The 13,633-nt window shown below is 42.8% G+C and overlaps 1 protein-coding gene across 1 annotated transcript; it reads right to left on the reverse strand.

The window, feature by feature from the left end:
- Positions 1–4,090: 4,090 nt before the first annotated feature.
- COMTD1 (catechol-O-methyltransferase domain containing 1) lies at positions 4,091–11,645 on the reverse strand. Its single transcript, XM_054832680.1, has 7 exons — positions 11,492–11,645; positions 10,034–10,167; positions 8,439–8,544; positions 7,462–7,580; positions 7,140–7,194; positions 5,549–5,682; positions 4,091–4,804 (listed from the first exon to the last, which is right to left on the reverse strand). Exons 1-7 carry the CDS (start codon positions 11,571–11,573, stop codon positions 4,652–4,654), a joined length of 783 nt encoding a protein of 260 aa, XP_054688655.1. The 5' UTR covers positions 11,574–11,645; the 3' UTR covers positions 4,091–4,651.
- Positions 11,646–13,633: the final 1,988 nt, after the last annotated feature.

A 13,633-nucleotide genomic window follows, 5' to 3' on the forward strand; every position in this document is an offset into this window, starting at 1 on the left:
AGACCCTTCTCATTTTATTTACAGCTTTCCACATTTTCATTCAGGGAAGGACATGATAGTGCTGCCACTCTTGTGAAAATGAAATGACCAGTAAGATCAAACATGCTGCAAACCACCCAGAGATGGGTCCAGATCTCTTTTGCGTGGGGAGCTCATAGGTTATCCAAATGTATTGGTGTACCTGTTGTTTGGAAGAACGGATGGAGCCATTCAGCATGGTCACATTCCTTGTGGCAGTGCAAGGGTGGTGCCAGGGATGGAGAAGGTCTGTGCAGTTTCAGTAGATGGGTTCGATAAAACCAAGCTGTATTCATCTCTACTAGTAGGGAGAACAGTCTCTTAAAACAACACTGACCTCTTAGCTTATTTACCCCTTTTGTGGCCATTTAGGATGGATTTCTTCAAGGGATAAAGAGAACACAAGCAGGGATGCAGATAACTGTCTTACTATGTCATCAAAAAGGAGCCAGCTGCAAGTTATGGCACTTGCTCCTGTTGCCACCTGAGTATCATCAAGATCGCAGTGCCTGAGACATAGCGTGTGCCTCAGGTCTGAGCTCCCAGGTTCTGGGGGATATGGGGAGCTGCTCACGCTTCAAAGGGAGGCAGTTTAGATGAGGTTTATATTCTCCTTCCTTTCCCTGTATCCTAAGGGCTGTATCACAAAAAGCTTGCTAATTGTCTTCCATGAACAGCAATTAATGGAAAACACTGTCCATGGGTAACGTGGCTAAATTCAAACAGGTTTAAAACACTTCATGAGTTTGTTAAAAGGAGGGATGGCAGTGCCAGAGTTTCAAACAAATGCCTCCAAGTTATGCTACGCCCACAGCCCAGTTTTCTTTTAGGCCTGCAGCAATGTGAGAGACCAATGATGCTCCCTGCTTTGTCCCCTGCATGTTCCAGCGGGATCAAAAGCTGCAGCACTGAAAATGCAGAAGTGAGCCTTGGGCATTCAGGAATCCCTGTGTCTCCCTTTGGACAGTGAGTTGCTTCTTTTTGGAGGGCAGCCCTCTCCAGATTTCTGACCACCCAGTCTGAGTCCTGAGTGTTTTCCACACTATAGATAACTCCATGCTCTTACCATCTTTTGAGGGCCAGCACAAAGGGGGAGCATGGCAGCACTGCGAGCGAGTGTTGTCTGCTTAGTTAATTAGCTGATAGAGATGCAAAGTCTGCTCTGAAAGAGTCTTCTGTTCCTTTTTCTGTCACCCATCCAAATATCACACCACACTGTTTTGAATGTGACATCTTTGGAGCAGGGACTGAGATACCTGACCAGCAGCTAGGATTACATGCTTTCATTCTCATGGTGGCTTCTGGGAGTTATTGCACTTGGGGGAATTTTTTTTTTTTTTTTTTAATGCACTATCCTTCAGCCCCCTTTGTTTCTGCACAAGTCCCAACTCTACATTTGCCATCTATGTTGGCCTCTCTGGGGTCAACCCTTGCAACTAGAAGAGGTGCTGGTGTTGCAGGAATGGCTTGGTGGTAGGGTTCGGGCAACAGCTGTGCCCCCAGGTCAGCTCCCCTTTAGGGGTGGAAAATCCTGAGCCTGTACAGTGTGAGCAGTAGCTCAGGCAGGTGTGTCACTTGGAGGGGTGAGCAGACCCATAAGCTCCCATACATGATCTCACCATTAGAGAGAGACAAAGACTTGCACTGCATTATCATGTGGTCCACTCTCACCACCTAATGAAAGCCTAAATTCCCATTGTCCTTACAAATTCCCCAAAGCTGATTCACCACTTGAATTAAACCATAATTATATATTATCAGCAGTCACTTTATAGTAAGGTTGAAGGATTAAATGCAGTTAGCTGTGATGAATTCCAGACGTGCAGGACAGAAGCCTGAAGAGAAGGCCAGCCTCTGAGTAACTGCAAGATAGTGTGATGTATTCTAAATATTTGATTCAATTAAGCTTCCTTCTGCTCTTTGTTTCAGCTTACAGATGGCTCATCAATCTATAGTTTAGGGACACATTGCTATTCTTTCTAATGGTAATTACGTGATCAGGATGGAGGCAGTTTTGATTAAATGCTCACACTATGCTCTGCATATTTAAAATAGAACAGAGTCCAAAGCAGAGGCAAAATGATAGCCTGCTGCACATGGCTTCAGCCTCAGGCATTCGATAGGTCTTCCTCTAGCATAGGTGATGGGGACTTTGCCAGTTCCCACCATACAAGGAACAGGAGTTTCTGAATTCATGAACTATGATTCTTTGTATCTGGTTTTGCATGCTGCTAAACTGTTATTTGACAATATCTTGCAAAAATAATCACAGTGCTTGCCCATTTCTGGCTTGGCTTTACTTAGAGGATTCTTGCAACTTGGAAATTAGCAGCAAAACAGTTACAGAGTCTGTGATCAATCTTTCAGTGACTTCTGCATGTCACTGGGAGGTACTTTTAGGCCAGGGTATGTATTCTTAACATCTCGTAGCTTGCTTGTGATTATCAGCCTACAGCCTCTGAAAGCAGGAATATTTGAGAGGATGCCCCAGCTGTTAAAGTGTCCCATTTTGTGTTTGTGACCTTTACAATTTTTTGTCATCTACTTAAGAAGTAAAATTGTAATATAGAACATGCCCAGAAGATTTGCATGCAAATGTATAATTATCTTGTATATTTCTTTAGCCACTCCATCTGAGAGCTATTATAGTCATTAAGACTTTGGTAAGGTGTTATTTCTTTTACACATATAAGAAAATTGATGCATACAGAGGTTTGAAGCTCTGAGGGTAAAACTGTACCCAGAAAAAGAAATTGGGCAAGCTTTACCCTATTTAAAATCTCATTTAAGGGCCATATGCACCTTGTCCTGGCCTTCTCCCAGGCACAGATTTTATTTTACAGCAGCCTTTCCTCAATTCAGCAAAGTACTTAAGTACAACCTTACATGCTCTGCTGAATCAGGGTTTTAAGTGGAAGTGATAAAAATAGAATTGAGATCTCCTCGCTCATAGCCCTACTCTGAAACCATCAGGCAACGCTTCCTTTCTTCACTCTCCTACTGCAGTCTACTACCGCAAGTGTCTGAGATGGGCAAGACCTGTGCCCTGAACGTCTGCCCCTTATCAGACCCCAAGCCACCCAGTTGAAATTTCAAAAATATGGGCTGAGTAGTCAGTTCTAACAATTTTGAGACTTGAAATCTTTGTCCCTCAGTACCTTCAGTCATTCAAGTGTATTATTTAAGCAAATGGAAGAAGGATTCTCTTACCTTTGATACAGCTTCCCTACAGGAGGCCAATGAATCTAAGTGACCTTTTTCCTAAATATATATATCTCATACCCTCCCAGTGTATTAGTCCCCCGAAACAGTAGCCAGTGGAGCTTTCGTCTCTAAAATGCTAGTTTCTTGTTTAACTAGATTTTCTCTCTAACACAAATTTCAGGCTAAAATAGAAAGCCCTAAAAATTAGTTATTGTTATTTGTAAATCACCATGGAAAAAAGTTATTAGCTGGATTCTTGTTCTCTAACTCGAACAGAATATGCCTCCCACCTGCTTAAGTCTCTTTTGTTGGTCCCAGGTAAGATGAGCTTTTTCAACTACTGTTTCTTTATAAAAAAATTTATAGAATGCATCAGGATGAAACAAGAGTAATGGATGACAACAGCAAATGAAGTTAACTAGGAGTTAAGAATGCTGTAGGTAAAATACTTTACTAGGGTATGGAAGAAGCATCATTTTGTTACATGCTGCCTCAGGAAGGGAATCTCTGCTGGCAGTAATTATTTGAATAGCCAGTTAACAGCTGCATCCTCATACAATCATAATTTTCCTTCTGTAGACTTGCTATCAATTCTCTGTGCTTGCAACTTTGTAGGAAACAAGCACCTAGCAAGTTGCTGCTTTGATGTGCAAGTGGGAGAGAGAGAGAAAGGAGGAAGAATTGTTTTGGTTTTCTTCTTGCCCGTTTGCTCTTCCTCATTCTGACTTCAGAAAAATCTATCTGCACTGTTACCTAGGTTAAAGGAACCCAGTCCTTGTACGCAAAGGTTTTAGGGAGTGCTCTGTATTGGAAATCCTGTTTGTCCTTTGACATGCTTTTAAAGACAACTGTTTTTTCTTTTTTTGGGGGGGTTTTTTTTTTCAGATGGTGTATATTTGAGGTTTCTTATGTAGTACCCTTCAAAGATTACCGGTGACTTTCAATATCATTAGTTTGAGAAGGCCAGCAATCTCCTTGATGTGATGTACGTTGCATTAAAAATCCACTTTTCTATTATGGCTTTTTACATTCGTAAACTTCACTGCTTTCCTTTTGACAGTAGGACCAATTATTCTGATACTCAGTAGCCTCTTTTAGGACAGAAAATAACTTTGTTGTATTGACTCACTTGGAACTCAGCCATTCTACAGAGGGAGATCTTTTTCAACCGCTGTCTTACAAGGATAACTTCACATAAGTTTACTTGCTTTATTACAATTAAAATAAGAAACCATAGTACATCTCAAAATAAATCTCTTTTCTCAACTTAGCTGCCCTTAGGATCCTGCTGCTCCTAAAGTCTACTTTCCCAGGCTATGCTATGCAGTGGAAATATAGGTTAAATAACCATTTTTAATACTGCTCCACCTGCATTTTTCCTGATGATTTAATGCTGCTTGTTGTTTCCCATCTGCTGGGCTTTCTCCAGTTACAACTTGAATGCTAATGTGACTCCATCCCCCATTGGAAGCATGCTGATATTGACTCGTGCATCTCTGAGAAGCTTCTCATTGAGGTGGTGGATGCTCTGGGTTGCCAAGTCATCCTTTCTTGGTTTTAGCACCCTTCCACTCCAAAGGACCTATTGAAAAAAGAAATGTCATGCACCTCATTTTTTCCAATATGTTTGTTGGACCACAAATGAAGTTTTGGAAAAGGTCCTGCATATTTTCTAGAAATATTATTTATTGTATTTCAGATTTCTAGTGGTCTCTGACCTGGAGCTCTCATAAGCAAGTGGGATTGGAAGTCCACAGAATTGGCTAACTGTGCTTCTGTTGCAAATTAGAAGCCAAAATAAAAAGAGATGTGATTAAACATATGTATTTTTAAAAGCCCCAATTCAGCTGCCACCACCATAAACCTGAAGGTGCCTTAAATTTAACATTGTACTTTGTTTCTAGTAAAAGTTATTAATTGATAACTTAGTAGTAGTTACTGATTACAAGTGCTATCTCTGATCTTGCGTAAATACTGTACACAGTAGAAAATGCACTGCAAGATGAGTCAGAATAATACAGAGCATTCTCTGTGATGAATTACAAGTTTATGTTATCACAGGCTGTTTATGTACTAACTTAACATATTAGTTATTACTTCTGTGGGGTTTTACTCCTTCCTTATATTAGTGTTCCATACAGCTTACTTTAGGAATTTATGCTGGATTTTAAAAGCCTCCTTTGTATAACATAGAACAAACACGTTGCAATTTGGCAACTGAGTTGCAAGTCAGAAATCACATTATTATAATCCCACTGTGATTTTTTTTTTCCCCAGAGGCAAAAGCAGTAGCTCCCTGTGCTACTACCACAACTGCAGTACTTACATTATCAATAGCTATTATTCCTCCTTTCTTTATGAGGCGCAAACATTTTTCATAGTACTCATTGCAGCTTTCTTTATCCGCATCAATGAAAGCAAAGTCAAAGGTTTCCGCTTCTCCACTGGCCAACAGTTCATCTAGACGAGCAACAGAGTGAGCCGTTACACCTTGGTTAATGCTGTGTAGGAGGAAGTCGTCCATTTGTGTCAAAGTTCTCATTAAATAATGTTTTTGGTGCCTTGACCAGGCAGCCTATTCCTCTACAGCTAATTACTAGAAAAGCTTATCCCACAGAAACCAATCTAGGCATGATGTATGCCATAAAACACTCAGTTACCGAGTTCTGCCTACTTGGAAGTTCATGGAGTAGTTCTAAACCTGCAGGATACAGCTGGGGCTGCTGAAAGGTGCAGTAAAAACAAGTCAAGCGGTTTGAAACTGGACGAACTCTACACCTTCAGCAATTTTTTGAGCTGACTGTGAAGAACTGTTTTCTTAAATGGATCAGGATTTTTCTCACATTTATGAACAGTTCCTAAATGCTAATCTCTCATTGATGATCAAGTGCCATGATACAGGTCATGAACAAATCCTGCCAGAGATCTTGATCATAGCAAAAGATTGCTGTAAGTATTCCCTCTCTGGGCCAAGGCAAGTGGAATTCAGATTTGAGTTCTCCTAAATGGACCTCTTGACTGAGAACTCCAAATTGCCAGTTGCAGAGGGGCTGACTGCTATCTTCCTAAGGTTCTCGGCCACCCCTCTCACCTGCCCTTATCCTCTGTCAACAGAGGATTTTTTTTTTTTTGGTCCAAACCATTGCCTAGACAAAGCTGTCCATCAGACTTCAAGGACAGTGCATCCCAGGAGACTGCTAATATTTGCCTCTTTAGAAAGGATGGATGAATTTGGGAGTAATACAAGGTGATGGATGGATCTGTGGATCCATCAAACACCTTTGCTGAAAATCTTCTGCCCTCTCCATTCCTAGTAAATGTCTTGCATTTTCAGAATATTTATTAATATCCCCTCTGCCCCACATCTTGTCTTTTCCTAAATGAGAAAAGTAATTACCTTTCTAATGGCTTTGCATGCTTTTGGTACATCCTAAATTTGAACTGCTCTGGACACAATTCAACAGTTATACCCTAAGTTTTATATTGGCTTCTGTATTTTTCCTGCACTTCAGCCCTTTCAGAAAACTCTTCCTGTGTATAAGAAAGAAATACTTGCTTAGAATGTACAAAGGATAAAAGAAATTGGGCTTTGTCTAATTAATCTGTTCTAATCAGCTTTCCCAGAAGCAGCTGACAATAGTACTTCATAGATTAAACAAGGCGATGAACAGAACAAGTGAGTGACCAGTACAGCCCACCACACAGGACAAGCATTTTCTTCCACTCTACTAGCATGTAGGAAAACTCTGAACTCATGAAGCTGTGAAGTTTTTGGATTTTTTTTTTTCCCAAATCTAAGAGAAGCTGTCTCACTGTTAGCAAAGGGATCACATCCACAAGCATATTTGGTCTTAGATCAGCATTATATCCATCTTCTATTTCTAGGGAATAGAAAAGAAGTATTTTAGGTTACTTACCAAGTGTTTGAATTGCTGGCTTAATCCGCAGGTCAATTTTATGCTCTACTCCTGCCTAGAATGAAAAAGAACAAAGAATTGATGAAAGTGGTCAAGAAATAACCTGTTAGTAGGTTGCACTCAGGTAGTGACTGGTGTTCAGATATTTTTCCTATTATTTCTAGGTTCCAGACAGCACTTACTTATCTTTCCAAATTGAACAGCCTCAGCTTCCTTTAATGACAGGAATACTTCTGTATGAAGGTGCAAGTCTAAGATACCAAAATCCCTTGACATGCAAATGCAGCTGTCCCAAACATATAACAGAAGAGATGCTACTTACCTCTTTCCACAGTGGCTTTCCAATTTTGACATAGTCCTCATTTATATCACAGGCAATAACTCTGCCATTATCTGGCAGAACAAGTGCCATATTCAAGGTATTATAACCTGTGAAAACACCTAGGAAAATCATAAGAGTCATTAACACTTACCATATCGTGGGGGAAAAATAAAAGATAAATAGTGAACTACAGGGCTCCCTTCAGGAATAAAAACCCCAAAGGAATCAAGAATAGTAATTTGGTAATGGACACAAAAACTTTTCCCCTCCATTTTAATGTAATGGTGGGTTGGGAGGAATTTTAATTTTTTTTTCCCTCTCTTTTTTAAATCAATCTTTTAGCAAAACTTAATGTTGGCTTTTTCCAAAAGTCTCCTGGACACACAGGGCAGAGTCTCATCCTGTGTCTCTGAGAAACATCCTTATTTACAAGTGGAGCTAAATCCCAAACTAAAGGGACTAGACCAGCAGCAAAATACATAGCAACAAGGGCATCATAACAGCCAGGCTAAGAATGAAGATGGTGGGAGCCCATATTGAACTGCTCAGCATCAGTCTGGCTTTGGGACATCCTGCTAACATGAAGCAAAGTGGATCGGGTGCAGGTCCTGTGGAGCAAAACATTTCATTTGGGCAAGAAACTGATACAGGAAGGAAAGAATACACCCTGCCCTGCAATTACTGCCTGACATTGGACAATCAAGTGATCTGTTGATCTTATTTTTTCAGATTGCCTCTGAGTTGATGAGACATCCACGCTGATGCCAGAATTACTGAATGCACAGATAGACAAAGTGGTAAGTGCGTGCAAATCAGATGCTACTTTTCACACTCTAGTTTGCCTACCTGTTTGCCGAGACAGGGATGCAGTGCCTTACCATGTTTAGATATATTATCTTACGTAAACATGGCTGTATTTGGAGAAGCACAGCCAGGAGCTTTATTCTACTACAGAGAGGACGAGGTGACACTCTTACCTATTTCGATAACTTTCTTGGCTTTAATGAGTTTGACCAAATTTGCCATAAGCTGAGCCTGGTCACAGGACACCATCATTTTACCCCAGGGATGATCAACAGTGAGCTAGAAAGGGGAAAAAAATAACACATCACAACAAACCAACCCCAAAGCTTTCAAAACAATATCCTTAGGGGAAAAAACCCAGAGAAACCCCAGGAAAAACAGATACTCCTACCTTTCTCATTTTAGATGGCTTTGTGCTGCATCTATGAGCAAGAAATTGGTTTGAAGTTAACAGTAACTAAGGAGGCTGGTGTGTGTGTCATAAGCAGTGGCTAATCATTCAAAGCAGGTAATATGCCCTGAAGTTACCATGGCTGTGGCAAGCTAGCAATAGTTGTAACTGCTGGAGAACCACAGAGGAACCTTGACTGTGAAAGCCCTTTATTTCTCTATATTTACATAAACAGATGCACTTTTTTTTTTTAATTGTAACCTCTGTACTTATGCCATTGTTCCTCCAAGACATGTAGGATGTTTTTATGAACTGCTAGGTTAAAGTCTGTTGCCAAAGGTCAGACCACATTGTTCTGGCTACGCAGCACAGAGCTGGAGAAGCTGTGCCCATGCCAGGGTGGAAGGGCCCCTGGCACTGAGCAGGGGGCAGCAGGAGAAGCAGGGCTGTACGAGGGGCCGTTCAGTGGACAGTCCTCCCATTTCCTTTCCTCCTCTAGGGCTCGTTCTGACCAACCAGCTCCAATACTCAACATTTAACTGCTTTTATATAGGAGTAGTTTGTTGCACTTGAAATGACTCAATCGTGAGTCAGGAGGTGTGTTCTGAGCTCTGACACTGGAGCCTGCTGGAGGACATCACCTCTCTGAGCTACAGTTTCCTTATATGCCAACTAAAACAAACAGAAGTTATCTGATCAAATTAAAATCAAGTGCAGCCCAAACACATGGCCTTGGGAGCCATGGATAAGAAGATATTTCTAAAACACATGTCAGTATTATTAAATACTCATTTGGGTAGCCATGAACATTGAAGTCTGTGTACTACCAGTTTAAAACAAATTCTCATGTGTATGTTTTAGGATTTAATAGATTGGACAACTTTGCATTGCTTCTCTTGTGTAGGAAGTGTATCCAAGGGAAGTGGATTTGACCAGGATTTCTTCTGGACCAGATATCATCAACAGCTACAAATATGTATACAGAGTGGTCTCTAAGGACTGGAAATCTCAGAAAGCACGAGTAGGGAAAGGAAAAAGATGTAAGCTGTCTTTCCATGTACATCGAATAATGGTCTTCAGCAGTAAGTAGGATTTTGGTCTCCTTCTCAAGGTTATGGATTATAAAACTAGCAAACAAACCTTAAGGGGCTGGGCTATTATGTATCTCCATAAGGAACAGACAGCTGTACAATTGAGGCTGCCTGTTGTCCTTCCTGAATGATCTAGTAATATTGTGTACTACTGCCTATAAATCCAGGAGTGTGCAAATAAGAAGGAATATCAGAGTCCATCAGTTCAGGACGAGGCGTGGGCAATACCAAAAGGGCCTAGTGGAACACTGAACAGAAAATCCGTGTTGAGGGATAAAATACTGACCAGTCGCAGCTTCTTTAGAATTGGGTGTTCCCGCAAAGAGTGATCCAGTATGTATTGCCAGAGAGGACCGCTTTTCCCAATAATACTCTTGGATGATTTGGATGTCCCAAAACCTAAAGAAGGGTATCTTTTACCTACAAAAAAATAAGGAGTAATAAGAACTTCTATCTTTGTCAGTTATTGCCTGCTTAAACAAAGCAAGTATTTAAGTATTACTAAAGTTTAAAGAGTTTTTTGCTCTCAAAAAATCCAGTGATAAAGGAAAATGCAATGTAGCTGGACAGCTCAGTGGACTATAATTTCCCTCCCCCCTTCTCTTTAACCCTTAAGATGTCCAGCCCCAAGTTTGCAAAGGCTGAAAGTGTTGGACAGTGGCCTATGTGAAGGTTACAAGCTGTCATACTCTTACAGGATAAGTAACCACATCAGAACTCAAAGTGCAAGTGTAAGGAGAGAAGCATGAATGAGGCACACTGTTTTTTTCATCTGGGGACCTCCTTGTTTTGCAGATGGATAGAGGTTGCTGGTATTAAGGGCTGTCAGCTGATGCATCTTCTGAAGCCCCGTGCTCTCCTAATGACAGTGTCCTCCCTTCTAGCCAGGGGAAATCTGACATTGCTCAATGGCTTGTTTGGCATGAAATCAGCGTGCAAAAAAAGTAGGTGCTGCTGAAAGCTGAAGTTTAAGGACTATTGTTTGTCTACTTAAATACAGAACTGATCTCAGCTTTGATGCTCAATGATTCTTTTACCAAATGGGGCAAATATTTTAAAGAAATAACAAAAAACTTCAGATTCACATCTGATAGTTGTTTGCTATTAAAGAACACTTTTATTTTAGGGTTTTTATTTATTTTCTCTTAATGGCTCTATTTTACAGATGATTACACTGAGGTGTAGATTACTTCAGCAACTTGCCTGACGTCAAAGGGTAAGTAAGTCAGCGAGCAGCTGCGTTACAAACACACCACCAGCCTCCTTCTCCAGCCTGACCGTGGGCTCGCACTTCCTCTCCCCGGGGAATGGAAGTGAAACTATTATCAGAAGAGAAAGCTGTGACCAGGATACCACCACGGCGCTTTCTGGCTGCCCAAATAAATGCAGGCAGGGGGCCGGGCTGGGACCGTGTGGCCTCGCCTTTGCTGGGACCTTGGCCCCGACCCCGCCGGCTCCCCGGCCCCACGCTGCAGTTGCTGGATTACAGGGAGCGGCTTGGGCTCTAAGAGCATCAGTGTATTTACCGCCGCTGCTCAGCGAAATCCCGGCCCGCATGGCAGCCCCGCTCAGGGGAGCGCCGAGAGGGATACCCCCCTGACGGCCGCCCGCAACCCGGGGGTCCTGCCTGGCCTCAGGGGGAAACTGCCGCGGTCCCCGTGCCCTCCCCGGTGGGGACAAGGGAGGGTACAGCCCCCACCTCCGTGAGAACGTGCGGGGGAGGGCGGGAAGGGGGGCCGCTTACCTGCGAGCATCCCCGTGGCAAAGGCGACTCCCAGCATCGCCGTCCCGACGGCCACTTCTTTGGGCACGTTGAAAAGGGGCATTTCGGGGCCGGGAGGGGAGGGGAGCGGCGCGGCGGCTGAGAGCGGCGCGGCTCGGGCCGGTCACACGCGGGCGCGGGGTGGGACGGTGGGGCGGGGCGGCCCCGGTCCGCCTCCTCCTCCCGGGAGGGCGGTGGGCGGTGCCCTCTGGGGGCCGGCGTTTTGGTTGCTTTTGGTGGCTTTGGCGCTACCCGCGCCCCGAGGTGGTCGATGGTGGGCGGGGGGGCATCGCTCGAGCGACGTACTCCGAAGCGATGCATAAAGTGACAAAAGCAGCACCTGGGGTTTATGCCGCCACCTCCTCAGAGGCTGGTTCTGGTATGCCTTCGCTGCAGTCGTCTTTTTAAAACACAGCCAAGTGTTGCATGAGCTGGCAATGGGCTCTGATGGAGAAGCTTTTCACAGAAATGTCCTGGTGAGAGGCTCGATCTTCCAACCAGCCCAGGAAACGTGCTCTCTCCTTCCCCTAGCACGGGTGTTTTTTGCAGCTGAGGTGCGAGCAGATTCCTTATCAAAAAGCATGTAAGATTGTGGGACTTCAGTCCTGTGACCAAAAGAACTGTGAGTTTCTAGGTGAAAGGGATCAAGGAAGATCCTCCACGAGAGGGAGAATAGGGCCTGTTTTCCTCTGCCACTGTTTCAGCCCCCTTCTGCAGCACCTTCCAGGCGAGGTGCAACAGTGCTCTTGTCACTGTTTGACAGCCTGGTTGTTTAGGGATCTCCTCTCTGGCCCAATCTGTCACTGAGGGAATTAATATATAAACCAACAGTGACTGTGCCATCTTCTTATAAATCAGGCTAAAAAAACTTTTCTGTGCTTTTGTTTTGTTACACAGATACGTGCCGAAAAGACGCTGCAGTGCCTTTTGTAGATGGGATGGGGATTTGGTTTTCATTTTGTGAATATCTGGCAATATTTGGATTTTGCAAAACCCAAGCAAGATGTGAAGATCTATTGTTTTGTCACTCTACAGGAGATAAAATTAACAATGTTGCACACAAACCAGGAATACTCAGGCATGGAGTGGGTTGCAACTTGGCCTCAACAGATATAGGATGAAAGAAGGTACAAATTCCCTTTTGGAATATAGTTAATCTCTAGAAAGCCAGATGAATTGTGTGCCGGTAAGTCGGGATGATAACTTTTCAACTATGTTCCTATGCTAGCAAAACTGTCTAGTGCCAATGCAGTTAGCAGAAAAAGATTCTTTTGTAAGTACATCGTAAGCACAGGATCAAGTATATCACTAGGGCATTTATGGGAAATGGGTTTGCCTATCACTGCGTTTTTAGCGTGTGCTAGACCTTATTTACAAAGAGGTGAACTCAGAGCTCTTGTATTGCTTTTGCAGTAGCTAGTCTTGTCAAGCACTAAGGAGTCTGCTGTGCTTTCTGACATGCAGAACAAAGCAAGACATCTGATCTGACTTAGCAGGTAAATTATCTTCCAGTTCACTTTTAAAATTTATTTGATTTTTAAAGCTGTGAGTGTTGTTGGTTTCTTGTTTGGTTTTGTGTGTGGTTTTTTTTGTCAATATCTCATCACTTTTTCTGTGTATATTTTGTTTTTGTAAATGAAAGCATTTCATCCCATCTTTCAGAAGATGACTTATCAGGCAGCACTACAATGTGTCAGTTTTAGGCCAAACAGAACTGTAGGAAACAAACTCTGGCCATAAATCAGATTTGTGACTGTGCAGCTCCATCTAGTGATTATTCTCTACAACTGCAGCAGTAGAGAGAGTAAGTGTGGAATACGCTTTTTATGAAACTTTTTACAAGGACACGTAGTGATAGGACAAGGGGTAATGGCTTTAAACTGAAAGAGACTAGATTTATATTAGATATTTGGAAGAAATTCTTTACCGTGAGGGTGGTGAGGCACTGGAACAGGTTGCCCAGAGAGGTTGTGGAGGCCCCATCCCTGGAAGTGTTCAAGGCCAGGCTGGATGGGGCTTTGGGCAACCTGGTCTAGTGGAGGGTGTCTCTGCCCATGGCAGGGTGGTTGGAACTAGATGATCTTTAAGGTCCCTTCCAACCCAAACCATTCTGTGATTCTATGA

The sequence above is a fragment of the Grus americana genome, chromosome 7 (assembly GCF_028858705.1).
Source record: "Grus americana isolate bGruAme1 chromosome 7, bGruAme1.mat, whole genome shotgun sequence".
Lineage (NCBI taxonomy): Eukaryota > Metazoa > Chordata > Aves > Gruiformes > Gruidae > Grus > Grus americana.